The sequence below is a fragment of the Salvelinus sp. IW2-2015 genome, linkage group LG23 (assembly GCF_002910315.2).
Source record: "Salvelinus sp. IW2-2015 linkage group LG23, ASM291031v2, whole genome shotgun sequence".
NCBI classification, from domain to species: Eukaryota; Metazoa; Chordata; class Actinopteri; order Salmoniformes; family Salmonidae; genus Salvelinus; species Salvelinus sp. IW2-2015.
In genome coordinates, this window is record NC_036863.1 from 30,712,373 (window position 1) to 30,726,957 (window position 14,585).

General features: G+C 42.9%; 2 protein-coding genes across 4 annotated transcripts in view; both read left to right on the plus strand.

The window, feature by feature from the left end:
- Positions 1–5,037, plus strand: part of LOC111950896 (connector enhancer of kinase suppressor of ras 2-like) — a 55,464-nt gene extending 50,427 nt beyond the window's left edge. For both annotated transcript variants that reach the window (XM_023968817.2, XM_023968818.2), the window contains 3 exons: positions 1,525–2,074; positions 2,279–2,490; positions 2,699–5,037. In XM_023968817.2, the coding sequence (XP_023824585.1) occupies positions 1,525–2,074; positions 2,279–2,490; positions 2,699–2,920 (984 nt within the window). In that variant the 3' untranslated portion in view covers positions 2,921–5,037. The remainder of the gene's footprint in view (positions 1–1,524; positions 2,075–2,278; positions 2,491–2,698) is intronic.
- A 285-nt stretch (positions 5,038–5,322) lies between these two features.
- Positions 5,323–14,158, plus strand: LOC111951010 (MICOS complex subunit MIC27). 2 transcript variants are annotated; one of them, XM_023968969.3, is made up of 9 exons: positions 5,323–5,388; positions 9,584–9,688; positions 9,940–10,059; positions 10,387–10,441; positions 10,529–10,627; positions 10,932–11,023; positions 12,721–12,828; positions 13,053–13,704; positions 13,983–14,158. In XM_023968969.3, exons 1-9 carry the CDS (start codon positions 5,377–5,379, stop codon positions 14,069–14,071), a joined length of 1,332 nt encoding a protein of 443 aa, XP_023824737.1. In that variant the 5' UTR covers positions 5,323–5,376; the 3' UTR covers positions 14,072–14,158. The 2 variants fall into 2 exon arrangements, with proteins under 2 accessions (XP_023824737.1, XP_023824738.1); XM_023968970.3 differs by having other exon boundaries at positions 5,381–5,468.
- Positions 14,159–14,585: the final 427 nt, after the last annotated feature.

Here is a 14,585-nt window from a genome sequence, read left to right on the forward strand (position 1 = left end):
GTTTAAGCTACAGTACTACATGATACTCTAATTTTCCCTATACCCATCATGAGTTTGCTACAGGTAGAGAGAAAAGACACTGACACATGGACAGACAGTGACACATTCAAAACCGCCTTGCACACTCTTGCCTGCATCTAGGGTGTAATGATTAGTCCAACAGTTGCAAACGAGAGTTTCTATTGGACAAATTCAGGTATGTTTATTCCCATTTTTGTTCCGTTTGCTTCTGTTTAAGAAATGTTTTTCGACAGAATCAGCGAAATGAATGCATCCCTGATCACACGTAAACACAGTTAACTTTCATAGCGGCCACGTTGTATTCTTTCTCGCATCTATGCGCTCTCCCTCTCTCACCTTTTCCCTTCGTATGTGGACTTCAATGCACAACAAATCAGCTGTATGTGACCAGGTGAAAAAACCTTTCCAAGCCAAACCGTATCATAACCGCTACACACAGCCTACACGCTACATACAAATCATTAATATCCAGACGGAAAATATTTACACAAGAAGCCACCTAACATCACACAGTCAAACTCTTCAGTCATACAAATCATTAATATCCAGACGGAAAATATTTACACAAGAAGCCACCTAACATCACGCAGTCAAACTCTTCAGTCATTTAGTAAGTTCACCATTCTGCGATTCTCACCGTTAAACATGGCACAGTGTTGTCACCATATCATTGTCACCATATTAGATAAAGTAACGTCGTAGACAACATAGCTTATAGAACTAATGCGTTAGTAAACCAACTACAATCATGCAGTAACCTTACGGTGTATAGTCAGTAAGCAGTTTAGCAGTTACACCGGCAGGTCCTGGTGGCAATAAATTAGTGAAACCAAAAGCTTACTTTGACTTGGAAGAGTTCCAGTGTTGTGTTGGATAGTCATAGCCAGCTAGCTAACATAGCATCACTCTGTTTGAGCTGGGTGTTTGAGTAGGCCAAACTAGCTAGCTGCATTTGTGAAACTGAAAGTGTTATTTTTATTTTTATGAAATTAATATTGTCTTTCTCTCTCCTTGAGTCTCTCCTAGCTGTAGCTTATGCTTTCAGTAATATATTAATTGTCTGATCCTTTGATTGGGTGGACACCATGTCAGTTCATGCTGCAAGAGCTCTGATAGGTTGGAGGTTGTCCTCTGGAAGTTGTCATGATTACTGGAAGGGGGTGAGAACCATTTGAAGTCAATGTACCCTGAGGAGGACGGAAGCTAGCTGTCCTCCGGCTACACCATGGTGCTACCCTACAGAGTGCTATTGAGGCTACTGTAGACCTTCATTGCAAAACTGTATGTTTTAATCAATTTGGTGACATATGGTGACATATGTATTTAGTACAGTTTTATCTAAAAAGGATCACTTTTTAATGATTTAAATGAAATTCACTGAGGAGGATTGTCCTCCTCTTCCTCCTCTGAGGAGCCTCCACTGATACGCACACTTATGCTTACACTCATACAATACATAATGACCCTATCATTAAATACCTCTGTCCACTGGCCCCCTTCCAGGTGAACTCCTCCAGTCCGTTCCCTGAGCGCCACTTCTCCAGTGAGTCCACGTACTCCCACTCCTCAGCTGAGGACTCCCGCCCAGACGCCCCTGGGAGCACCCAGTCCTCCGGCTGCCACCCCACCCTCCGCCCCACCCTCCGTGACACCCAACGCCGCTCCTGGCAGGACCTGATTGAGACGCCCCTCACCAGCTCGGGCCTCCACTTTCTGCAGACCGTGCCGGGGGAGGGTGACAGGGGTGACGGGGGCTACGGCAGCGGCCACATGGGAATGGGTCAGCTGCTTATGTCCCCTGAGCGCCGACGCCAGGCCACACTGCCCGCACAGAGGCGCCGACAACCTGACAGAGATGGGCCCTTCCCATTGGTGGACATAGAGGAGCGCGAGCAGCGCCTTCACTGTGCCCACAAGCAGCGCAGCCAGAGCCTGCCCCGGAACAGGGACGTGCAGGGCACCAAGGGAAGCCTGCACTCAGCAGGACCCTCAGAGGAGAGGAGTGAGGACGACGAGGTGCCATTCAGAAAGCACAACTCCAAGAAACACCAAGGTAAGGATGCACTCTAGCACTTCCTGCTCTCGCCAGGCTTCTCTTTAGGACTCCTCAGACTTCAAGTTACACATATACCTTGTTATGCCTTGATTATATATTTATTTGATGACAAGGTACATTGTAAAGCTTTTATCCAAGTTAAAATGGTTGAATTAGGTTTAGCACAGAGCTTTGAAATCCTGTCCTACTTTCCCCCCTCAGATTCTCAGTCTAAAGAGCGAGGTCATGATCATGAGGGTGTGGATGGTTTCCAGGAGCTGTATCGTTCCATAGAGCGGGCCAGCCTGTCTGCCCTGGGGGAGCAGAGGCCCTCCACTAAACAGGATTTCAGACGCTCCTTTGTCAAGCGCTGCAACGACCCTGTCATCAACGACAAGCTGCACCGCATTCGTGCCCTGCGCAGCACACTCAAGGTACGGAGAGGGCGGGACACAGCCACAGGGCAGGCTGTGGCCCAGTCATAGGGCAGGTATGAGTCATAGGGCAGGGTGGAGTCTTATGGAGGTAGAGGGTGGTACAGGTCCAGTAGGTGGCTGTCTATGGTGATGAGAGTGAGGTGGCATATGAGTGGGGTCATTGGGGTAGTATGTAAGCCAAACACTAACTGATGTTTTCCCACAGGCCAAAGAGGGTGATCTGGCCATTATCAGCCAAGTGCTGGACGACTCCGGTCTAAACTCCCAGAAGTTCCAACAGTGGAAGCAGCAGCACCATGAGCTGTTTGTGGACATCTGTGAGTTCAGCTCCGTCCCGACAGAGCCCCACCCCGAGGGATCCGACCTCTCACCCTTGTCCCCACCACTGATGATGCACACCCACTCCTTCATCGAAACTCACGTTTGAGACACGAGTGCTCAGAGACAGAGTAACAAGGAGACACTGTGGAATCATGCCATTATCTCTTTCCCCGCAATCGTTCATGCAGCCAGGGTCTACCATCACCATTCACAGCAAAACTAACTGACAAACCAATCACTGTAATATGTGTACATACTGCACTGAGGTCAAACATAAGAGTAACGGTTGGTGTATATACTGTATATTGGATAAAATAAGGCCCCCACGGGGTGCCATTCTGCATGCCTGAAGAGAAACTATCATTCATTATCTTTAAAACAGAAAATGCAACAAATGATAGACTGAAAGAGAACTTAACAACAAAAAGACAATAACTGTTTTTGGCTGATGCAATGCATTTTTTTCCTTCTATTGTATTTTTTCTTATTTCATTGCTTGCTTAAGAGGAAGGGAGTTTAGTTTTTATTTCCTTTTTATTTCCCCTTTAATGCTGCTTTAAGAGAGAGCTATGTAGCGACTGGCTAATAGGCATCATTCTGATTACAACAATGCACCCCCTACTGGAGCACCATGGTACTGTGTGACCCTGAAACCCCCGGAAAGAAAGACCCAATCTGTGTAAAAGTATGTAATGTATGTATGTATAACTGTGGAGAGAAGAGGAGTGTGTGAGGAAGAGAGAGAGAGAGACGGAGGTATTTGGGCTTTTAGTGTATGAGGCTCAGTAGGGTTTTATAATGCATTTCTGTTGTATGTACGGATGTTGCATGTTTAACATGTATGTATAATTATGTAGATTTTGTTTGAAATTTAAACAAAGTAGTTTAGCCAAACACAGCTCACCGGAATGAAACTTTTACATTTATTGATATCTCTTTGTAGCTATTATGATTTTGGCCATCATTATAGAATTTGTTGGTGAAATTGATTTTTTAAATCAAACATCTGCATGGTAGTAAACATGTACATGTGGCCGTGGGGGTTGAGAAATGTGTTAAAGAAAAATATTATATTGTTTGCATAGCAGCACCCTCTATTTAAAACTGTGAACTATATACTTGTGAATGCAATCTTTAGATTCTGTGACCACAGAATCTTTTTACTTATATTTTTCTTAGAAAAATTATATAAAACACAAAAAGCATTGCGTCTCCTGAATGACTGTTTTTGCTTCACTCCAGCTGTTACAGAAATTACCTCCTGATCTTCAGGATTGATTCAGGTTCTGAGTTCTGCTCATGTATTCTGTTCCCTTTCTGTGTCTCTGTTGATTTTATATGTGAATGTACTGGTTTATTTTAAAAAGGATCCTGGAAATTGTCAACATATATGTATCTGCTTAAGTTGTTTATTTCTACAGGTTGAGAAGTAGTACTGTAGTACTTCAATGTGACTGCATTCTATCTGCGCAAAATACATGATCAACAACTCATAACACATTTTAAAAGTTTGATACACTTGGTTGTTTCTTTTCTAGGCCTATTTACTTGACTTTCTTTTACTTGTTTCTATTTTACTTCTATCAAATTTCAATGATAATGTTTTTCTTCGCGCCGCTTAATACTTGTACCCTATTCCTGGCAGGATATTGACATTGCTTCAATTCACCTGCAATTATCATCCAGTGTTGTGTCCTGGTACTTAAAATGCTTTTCGGTGTCAGTACATTTGTTATACAGTATAACTACACTGGCCCGGCTACATGTCATAATAGACATATAGGCTACTAACACTTCTAAAATGTCCGCAGTTGTTGCTCTAAATTCTCAAATTTTATGAAGAGCAGTACATGTATTGTAGAATGTATTTCATTTAACCAGAATGTAATTGTTCTCACAATGTTTTAAAACATTGTACATGAAATCTGCCCAATCTGTCCAGGGTTCCACTGTGTTATTTTGGAGGTGTGCACCTCATAGTACAACTGCGCAGGTGTGTAGCTAAGATGTAAGTTGCACTGCGACATTAAAAAAGGAACATATTGCTCTTTTTTGGAAGTATATTATTATCTGTTTATCTGTACATTAACTTATAAAAGCATTGTTCTTGAGAAAGAGAAATACATTTATTCTTCCTATGAATCAAAAGTAGCTTTTGTTTCTCAGAAATATATATAGTACAAGGTTGTAAAATTTAAGTTGTAAAACCAATAAACTGAATTACCGCACAAATTAATGCATTTCTGTGTATTTATTTCGATAATAAAACGTTACAAAATTAGGCTACTCTGAACTGAAGCAGTTCTTCAACCCTGCAGGGACCCACATGTGCAGGCTTTTTCGAGGCTAGCACAAGGAATGAACAACACTACTCTTTAAATAAAGAGGAGAACTGATTATTAACGTTGCTTTCTGTATAGCATGGTTACTTTCAAGGTCATATACACTGACCAGTAAAATCAATTTAGCGGCAGAAACAGTCAAACAGGATTTAACGCGTTTTCCTATGATAAAGTTGGTCCCTTATCGGCACCGGTAAGACTCTGAGGGGGAGGTACCATCATGGCTGCCACTGTAAGTTTTCTACCATGCAAACCTATCCTAAAACATGTTTTCCTCGAGTTTGAGCTGGGAATCTAAGGTCTTTTAAAAAGGTCGAATAATTTCCCCGTTTACATTTGTGTATTTAGCTATGTGTATAAATTGACAAGAATAGCGTCAATATAACATGCAGTTTGCTACACGCCCCTTTTAGAACATGTTGTACAAACGCAAATTATTGTGGTAGGACTATGTCTATGTTATAGCTATCTATGAATGTGGAGTTTAAAGTAGATCTAAAATTGTATAGTAATGTAGCCCAGTGTTTCTCTGTATTTCAGGATTAACATTGTAGGTAGCCTACTCTTTAAATATGATTAAAGAAGATTAAGGTGACCTTCGAAATCTCTCCTAAACTTGTTAGCTAGCTTAATTGTATCCATTTAACGTTCATTATTTCACTCTAGAAGATCCTGCTCAACAAGGTCAATGTCTTATCTCTCTGATCAGGATCAAATTAATATTGCATTCTTGGTTAAAAAAAAAATGCAATCATGATTTAATAAGATAAAATACTGTTCTGATAACTGTAATACTATTCATGACAATTAGGGCTGGGACTTGCCAGAGACTTCATGATATTATCACGATACTTGGGTGCCGATATGTGTTAAAATTCTAGCTATAGACCTATTTTGATTCCATACTGAGATTTTAATTGCGATTTGATGTTCCAAACATATTGCTCACTATATAACTTCTCTGTAGGGTTTTCAATGGTTAGCTTCGCCCGCGGCTGGCTCCATGTGAACGACAATCATGTTGCTGTGTTTTAAATGTTAGAAACATCAATAATCATCATGTCGCCGTTTGAAACATATAGCCCTCATATCAGTGAGAATGAATCTTTCAAATAAAAAAGATACTTACTGCTGCAGATTTGCACAGATCAACCAAATCACTTTTTATTTGTCACATACACATGGTTAGCAGATGTTAATGCGAGTGTAGCGAAATGCTTGTGCTTCTAGTTCTGACCATGCAGTAATACCTAACAAGTAATCTAACCTAACAATTTCACAACAACTACCTTATACACACAAGTGTAAAGTAATGAATAAGAATATGTACATAAAAATATATGAATGAGCGATGGCCGAACGGCATAGGCAAGATACAGTAGATGGTATAGAGTACAGTATATACATATGAGATGAGTAATGTCGGGTATGTAAACATTATATAAAGTGGCATTGTTTAAAGTGGCTAGTGATACATTTATTACATAAATTCTTCCATTATTAAAGTGGCTAGAGTTGAGTCAGTATGTTGGCAGCAGCCACTCAATGTTAGTGATGGCTGTTTAGCAGCCTGATGGCCTTGAGATAGAAGCTGTTTTTCAGTCTCTCCGTCCTCGCTTTGATGCACCTGTACTGACCTCGCCTTCTGGATGATAGCGGGGTGAACGGTCAGTGGCTCGGGTGGTTGTTGTCCTTGATGATCTTTTTGGCCTTCCTGTGACATTGGGTGGTGTAGGTGTCCTGGAGGGCAGGTAGTTTGCCCCCGGTGATGTGTTGTGCAGACCTCACTACCCTCTGGAGAGCCTTGCGGTTGTGGGCAGAGCAGTGGCCGTACCAGGCGGTGATACAGCCCGACAGGATGCTCTCGAATGTGCATCTGTAAAAGTTTTTGGTGAGAAGCCGAATATCTTCAGCCTCCTGAGGTTGAAGAGGTGCTGCTGCGCCTTGTTCACCACGCTGTCTGTGTGGGTGGACCATTTCAGTTTCTGTGATGTGTACGCCGAGGAACTTAAAACTTTCCACCCTCTCCACCACTGTCCCGTCGATGTGGATAGGGGGCTGCACCCTCTGCTGTTTCCTCAAGTCCACGATCATCTACTTTGTTTTGTTGACATTGAGTGTGAGGTTATTTTCCTGACACCACACTCCGAGGGCCCTCACCTCGTCCCTGTAGGCCGTCTCGTCGTTGTTGGTAATCAAGCCTACCACTGTAGTGTCGTCTGCAGACTTGATGATTGAGTTGGAGGCGTGCATGGCCACGCAGTCATGGGTGAACAGGGAGTACAGGAGAGGGCTGAGAACGCACCCTTGTGGGGCCCCAGTGTTGAGGATCAGCGGGGTGGAGATGTTGTTACCTACTCTCACCACCTGGGGGCGGCCCGTCAGGAAGTCCAGGACCCAGTTGCACAGGGCGGGGTCGAGACCCAGGGTCTCGAGCTTAATGACGAGTTTGGAGGGTACTACGGTATTAAATGCTGAGCTATAGTCGATGAACAGATCAAATCAAAGTTTATTTGTCACGTGCGCTGACAGGTGTAGACCTTAGTGAAATGCTTACTTATAGGCTCTAACCAATAGTGTGAAAAAAGGTGTGTGTGTGAAAATAACAGCAAGGCTATATACAGACACCGGTTAGTCTGGCTTATTGAGGTAGTATGTACATGTAGGTATGGTTAAAATGACTATGCCTATATGATGAACAGAGAGTAGCAGTAGCGTAAAAAGAGGGGTTGGCAGGTGGTGGGACACAATGCAGAGAGCCCGGTTAGCCAATGTGCGGAAGCACTTGTTGGTCGGGCCAATTGAGGTAGTATGTACATGAATGTATAGTTAAAGTGACTATGCATATATGATAAACAGTAGCAGCAGCGTAAAAGAGGGGTTGGGGGGGGGCACATAATACAAATAGTCCGGGTAACCATTTGAGTCTTATGGCTTGGGGGTAAAAACTGTTGAGAAGCCATTTTGTCCTAGACTTGGCACTCCGATACCGTTTTCCATGCAGTAGYAGAGAGAACAGTCTATGACTGGGATGGCTGGGGTCTTTGACAATTTTCAGGGCCTTCCTCTGACACCGCGTGGTGTAGAGGTCCTGGATAGGAGGCAGCTTAGCCCCAGTGATGTCTCTAGACGTCTGCGAAGCGAGGCGGCCATCTCTGTTGGCACCGGATGTAGATCAGTTACGCTTACACAGATAGCCTAGCTAATTAACATAGCTGGTAGTCCCTGTCTTCTGTAAACAAGCGCTGTAACATGGAGATATGGCCATGTTGGAACACTAACCCTATACAGGTGTGTAGTAAGTGAACCTATTGTTTTGGGGAAATCATTTCTCATTGATATGAAGGATACGTTCCTTATTTCTACAAAACCATACCACAAGCCATGCTTTGGTAACTTTCTAACATGCTGACCACACCGCCCATGTTGTGTGCGCGAGCATTGCAAAATAAATGTACACATGTTATTCAATCGTTGCACCCACACTGCTCGCTAGCGTCTGCGTAGCCAGGCGCTAAAATAGAACTTGGTTATATTTGTGACGCTTGATGCGCTGCAAGTCCCGCCTCTCCCATTTCTTCATTGGTTTTTAGGAGAATATACCCACGTGGGTGATTGAAAGATGAACTGAGGTCCACACTCCAGTCCAGTTGGTGGTGGTAATGCACCTTAAAGTTGGTTGCCAACCGCCATATAAAGTCTGAAGAAGACGAAGGAGGACAGATTACTAGAAACAAACTTTTACCCTTTTATCTGTGAATTAATTGTCGTAGAGGACCTTGTGCATTTCAGGTAAAATAACAACCCAATGTTTATCTCAGGACAAATTAACTAGCAACAGCAAGCTAGCTAGCTAAATTGCCATAAATGTTTAATGCTTTTCGACCTGTCCCCAAAATAATATAGTTGGTTCAGAGTTTGTTTTGATATTTCAACCTGCGTGTCCTGATCGTGTCGTGTTGGTGGACAAAATCAACATGCATGCATGCACGTGAGTGGTCTGGTCTGCATGTTACAGTAGTTAGCGTCTATGAATGGGCTAACTATATGTTTGCTGCAAAGAGACGAAGGAGAAAGAAAACAAGTTTTTGATCAGTCAGGGAAATAAAAGTGCTACCTACAGTAGCAAAAAAATACAAATCGATAATTGGATTCAAATATCGATATAATAATCACTAATGACGATGTAGTATCATAATTGCCATTAGAATAATTATCTTTAGGCCTATCATTTTCAACATCAGTTACAGTAAAATATTTTCCAATATAGGTCCAAAGTAGGACTGGCTGGCACAAAACGGGTGTAAGCCTATATTTTACTGGATTCAACTGTGCTTCATCAATAACTGTTGATGTGAATTTCAGACTGGAAAACCACTTTAGGTCTATCCTGACAAAGGTCTGTGTTTGTGTGTGTCTCTCTGCAGGTAGTGAAGCTGGCGGTGATCCCAGCAGCAATGGGATTGGCCTCGTTTCGAGTTTATGCCATGAGTCAGGACAAAACAGAGACTGTGCTGCTCTCCCCTAGAGAGGTAATCTAAGAACCAAGATGTAGAATTTACTCAAGAACAGTTACTTATTTCTATTTCTCGTGTGTTTTTGTTGTACTTTACTTTTTATACATATTTTATTTTACTACTGATATTCATTACTGCATTGTTGGGAAAGAGCAAGCAAGAAGGGCATTTCGCTCTGCTTGTGCACGTGACAATGAACTTGAAACCTGATGTATGTGACTATTGCCACCTTTGTTGATCCTATTGATCTATTGTACTGTCCTCAGTTGTCCATCTATGCTCCAGACCCTCCAGCAACTCACTACATGAATGAGCAGCCTGGAGCTCTGCAGAACGGGCTGGGTGTGGTCCGGGTGGGGCTGCAACCATACGTTACTGCCGTTAAGGTATAGAAACACTAACTGGTTCTGATGGCCTCTTTCACTGGTGACTGACTGACTGGTTGTGTTGGCTGATGTTGAATATTCATCAATATACGTTTTTAAGAATGACATGCAGGAAGTTTTGGAATGGCTCTTTAGTTCAGTTATTGTAAAAATCGACTCTTACTGAGAACTCTAATTTTGTGTTAGATGCCATGTGATCGATAGAAGGTGAGGGACTTTATCAAAATGGTTGCTTTTGTGGTATAACTTATGTAATATTTCAGCTCAGTTGGTTTGTTTTGCAAACAAGTTGTATTTTGTGCAAATTTTTGACCATTGTTTTTCCAGAATGCTTATACCTCTGTCAAGGTCGGAGCCGAAACAGTCTATACTGCTGGACACGGTGAGGAGTGGGGGAGTTCTGTTGACACATGAGTAGGTCTGTTCTGCTATCTCTGCAAAACCTTTTTTCCATGTTTATTTTACCTAGATACATACGAGTTCCTGAGAGATCCTTCTCCTGGTTTTATGCAGAGGGTCGGTGTAATCACAGTCTCTGGGTTAGCGGGTCTGATCCTGGCAAGGAAAGGTAATGAGTTGCTGCATTAAAGATATTGCGGGAAGTCCGCTGTTCAGGAGAATGTAACATTACAGATAGTTCAGAAAGAAATGTGTTGTGTAAAACCGATATGATTGTCTCCGATAGAATAGGGCATTGTGTCTGATCATTCTATATCTATCTGCAATGTACAGAACGTTTCACATCACTGAATACGGCCCAGATTATTGAAGATCTGAAATGTACACATTGCAGTAAAATTTCTGAAAAAGCAGGTTGCCAAATGTCTCTTTGGTATCATGTTCCACCACTTCTACTGGTTATTTCTCTGCAGGGTCACGTCTGATGAGGCTGGGGGTACCTCTGGGTATGGCCACTGTAGGCACTTCCGTGTGCTACCCCACTCAGACAGTGGGTGTTGTGAAGGTATAGTAATTCYACAGATTAATGTACAGGGACACATTTGCCCCAGCTTCCTTTTGAGTGTCACTAAGATCTTTTTACACACTATTATATAAATACAACGAGATCCGATACTTTAGACTGTTTAGACACCTTTTGTATTATTGCACAATATCATTTAAAAAAAATTTTTTATGCAGATGTACAGTTGAAGTCGGAAGCTTACATACATTCAGGTTGGAGTCATTAAAAGTTGTTTTTCAACCACTCCACAAATTTCTTGTAAACAAACTATAGTTTTGGCATGTCGGTTAGGACATCTTTGTGCATGACACAAGTCATTTTTCCCAAAATTGTTTACAGACAGATTATTTCACTTATAATTCACTGTATCACAATTCCAGTGGGTCAGAAGTTTACATACACTAAGTTGACTGTGCTTTTAAATAGCTTGGAAAATTCCAGAAAATTATGTCATGGCTTTAGAAGCTTCTGATAGGCTAATTGACCTCATTTGAGTCAATTGGAGGTGTACCTGTGGATGTATTTCAAGGCCTACCTTCAAACTCAGTGCCTCTTTGCCTGATATCATGGGAAAATCAAAAGAAATCAACCAAGACCTCAGAAGAAAAATTGTAGACCTCCACAAGTCTGGTTCATCCTTGGAAGCAATTTCCAAACGCCTGAAGGTACCACGTTCATCTGTACAAACAATAGTACGCAAGTATAAACACCGCTCAGCAAGGAAGAAGCCACTGCTCCAAAACCGGCATAAAAAAAGCCAGACTACGGTTTGCAACTGCACATGGGGACGAAGATTGTACTTTTTGGAGAAATGTCCTCTGGTCTGATGAAACAAAAATAGAACTGTTTAGCTATAATGACCATCATTATGTTTGGAGGAAAAAGGGGGAGGCTTGCAATCAGAAGAATACCATCCCAACCGTGAAGCACGGGGGTGGCAGCATCATGTTGTGGGGCTACTTTGCTGCAGATGGGACTGGTGCACTTCACAAAATAGATGGCATCATGAGGGAGGAAAATTATGTGGATATATTGAAGCAACATCTCAAGACATCAGTCAGGAAGTTAAAGCTTGGTCGCAAATGGGTCTTCCAAATGGACAATGACCCCAAGCATACTTCCAAAGTTGTGGCAAAATGGCTTAAGGACAACAAAATCAAGGTATTGGAGTGGCCATCACAAAGCCCTGACCCCAATCCCATAGAAAATTTTTGGGCAGAACTGAAAAATCATGTGTGAGCAAGGAGGCCTACAAACCTGATTCAGTTACACCTGCTCTGTCAGGAGGAATGGGCCAAAATTCACCCAAAACGTTTGACCCAAGTTAAGCAATTTAAAGGCAATGCTACCAAATACTAATTGAGTGTATGTAAACTTCTGACCCACTGGGAATGTGATGAAAGAAATAAAAGCTGAAATAAATCATTCTCTACTATTATTCTGACATTTCACATTCTTAAAATAAAGTGGTGATCCTAACTGACCTAAGACAGGGAATGTTTACTAGGATTAAGTGTCAGGAATTATGAAAACTGAGTTTAAATGTATTTGGCTAAGGTGCATGTAAACTTCTGACTTCAACTGTATGTACATTTTTGTATCATCCATGTGCATATGAGCTAAAATTGTAGCTGAAACTTGTGGATTCCCTGTGTTATGCCATAGGTGCCTAACAATGTGTTTCTGTTCCTCTGCAGATGACGGGGCAGAAGATGTATGCAGCAAGCCAGTACACTACATCATCTATGGCATCAATATTTAAATCAAAGCCCAAAGAAGTAACTCCCCCAACTGTCAGTCTTGAGGTAAAACAGACTATTGACATTATTGATGCTTTTTTCATCTAGTCTGTTCTTATATTTAAATGGTTTTCACTGTGGAAAACTTGAGTACCAGCGTTCTAGCTAGGTCAATGATTTATAGATCTAACAAACTGTTTAATGCTCTCTCAGGAGTTAAACTTGAGTTTGAACAGCATATTTTTATGGAATAAACAGAACTTGACCAACGTTTTCCTGTTTACAAGCAGCAAGCCCCGCAAGCTACCATCCCTGAGCCAGAAGTGTCAGAGGCAAAGCCCCTCCTTGAAGCTGAATCATCTGAACCAGCCACGCCTGCTGTTGACAAGGTTTCCCCCACTGAACCTAGTTCTGCCTCAGGCCCCGTAGAGGGTGCTCCATCTGCGGTTGAACCTGCTCCTCAGCCCACCACAGAGGTGGCCCCTGCAGAGGGTTCTATTGACACTGAGCCTGCTGCAGCTGAACCTGAGGCAGTCACAGTGGTGGAGCAAGAGGCTGTTCAGACGGCCCTTGTGCCTGCCCCTGCACCTCCTGTTGAGGAAGCTGCTGCTTCACCTGCTGAAGAGATTCCTGCACCTGCCCCTGTTGAGGCTGTCCCTGCACCTCCCCCAGCAGCGGAAGTTATTCCTCTCCCACCTCCTGCTGAAGAGACAGAGCTTCCACCCCCTGCACCTGTTGAGGAGGAAGCTGCTCCTTCACCCCCGGCACCTGTTGAGGAAGCTGCTCCTTCACCCCTTGCAGCAGAAGAGGCTGCCCCTGTATCTATAGAGGGGGTTGCTGACCCACCTCCTGTAGCTGAAGAGACTGCACCTGCTCCTGTTGACGAGGCTGCTCCTCCAGCTACAACAGAGGAGCCATCTGTGATTGTAACAAAAACTGCTGGTGAGTCACACAAATCAATGTGAAGCAGTAGAGGCTGGTGGGAGGAGCTATAGGAGGACGGGCTCATTGCAATGGATTGAATGGAACAGAGTCCAACGTGGTTTCTGTATGCATGATATCGTTCCATTTATTCCATTACAGCCATTACAATGAGCTCGTCCTCCTACAGCTCCTCCTACCAGCTGCCTCTCAGGAGATATCTTCATCTAAATAGTTGGCTTAATCTTCTTTATCAGATATTGATGTCCACTATAAAATAATATTTTTTGTATTTCCAGGGAAACAAAAATTTGCACCAGACCCTAAGCTAATTGACCTTGGCCAGGCCAGCCCTGAGGATGCGGACCTGTACAGCACGCGTGGATGAAGAATGACAGGAGGAGAAGGTGGGGGATATGTGGGAGGGAGGGGAAGGTTAAGGGTAATCTTCAGAAATTAAAAAATATTAAAGCAACACTTTTTTCAGGTGCCTATTTCTCTTTTTACCTCAGTGATAGGGAACAGTTAGTCCTATACAGGCGGTGTCCCGATTATCCACCCTTCTCCCCAAGTGTGCAATTGCACACTACCGGTCATGGATTTAACAATTTGAATCCATGTCAGGGAGGAGGATTGAGAACCAGGTTTCAGCCATAGTGTGTTGGAATTTTGACCTCTGGTGTCATCTGCAGTTTACATGTAGACACCCACAGGGAACAGGGTACAGGTCATCATCTGCATCCACAGGAACAAACAGACATCTTTACACCCTACTTCCAGAGCCACTACACAAGGTTTACTTACCAATACTTACTCAGTGGTCAGTTTATTAGGTACACCCATCTAGTACTGGGTCGGACCACCCTTTGTTTCCAGAACAGCCTGAATTGTTCGTGGTGTGG

What these genes read in the sequence shown, in the direction of transcription:
- LOC111951010 (XM_023968969.3), top strand. An exon ending in TGCTGCTCTCCCCTAGAGAG is followed by an intron (nt 9,689 to 9,939) that starts GTAATCTAAGAA and finishes TACTGTCCTCAG; the next exon opens with TTGTCCATCTATGCTCCAGA. An exon ending in CCCCAACTGTCAGTCTTGAG is followed by an intron (nt 12,829 to 13,052) that starts GTAAAACAGACT and finishes GTTTACAAGCAG; the next exon opens with CAAGCCCCGCAAGCTACCAT.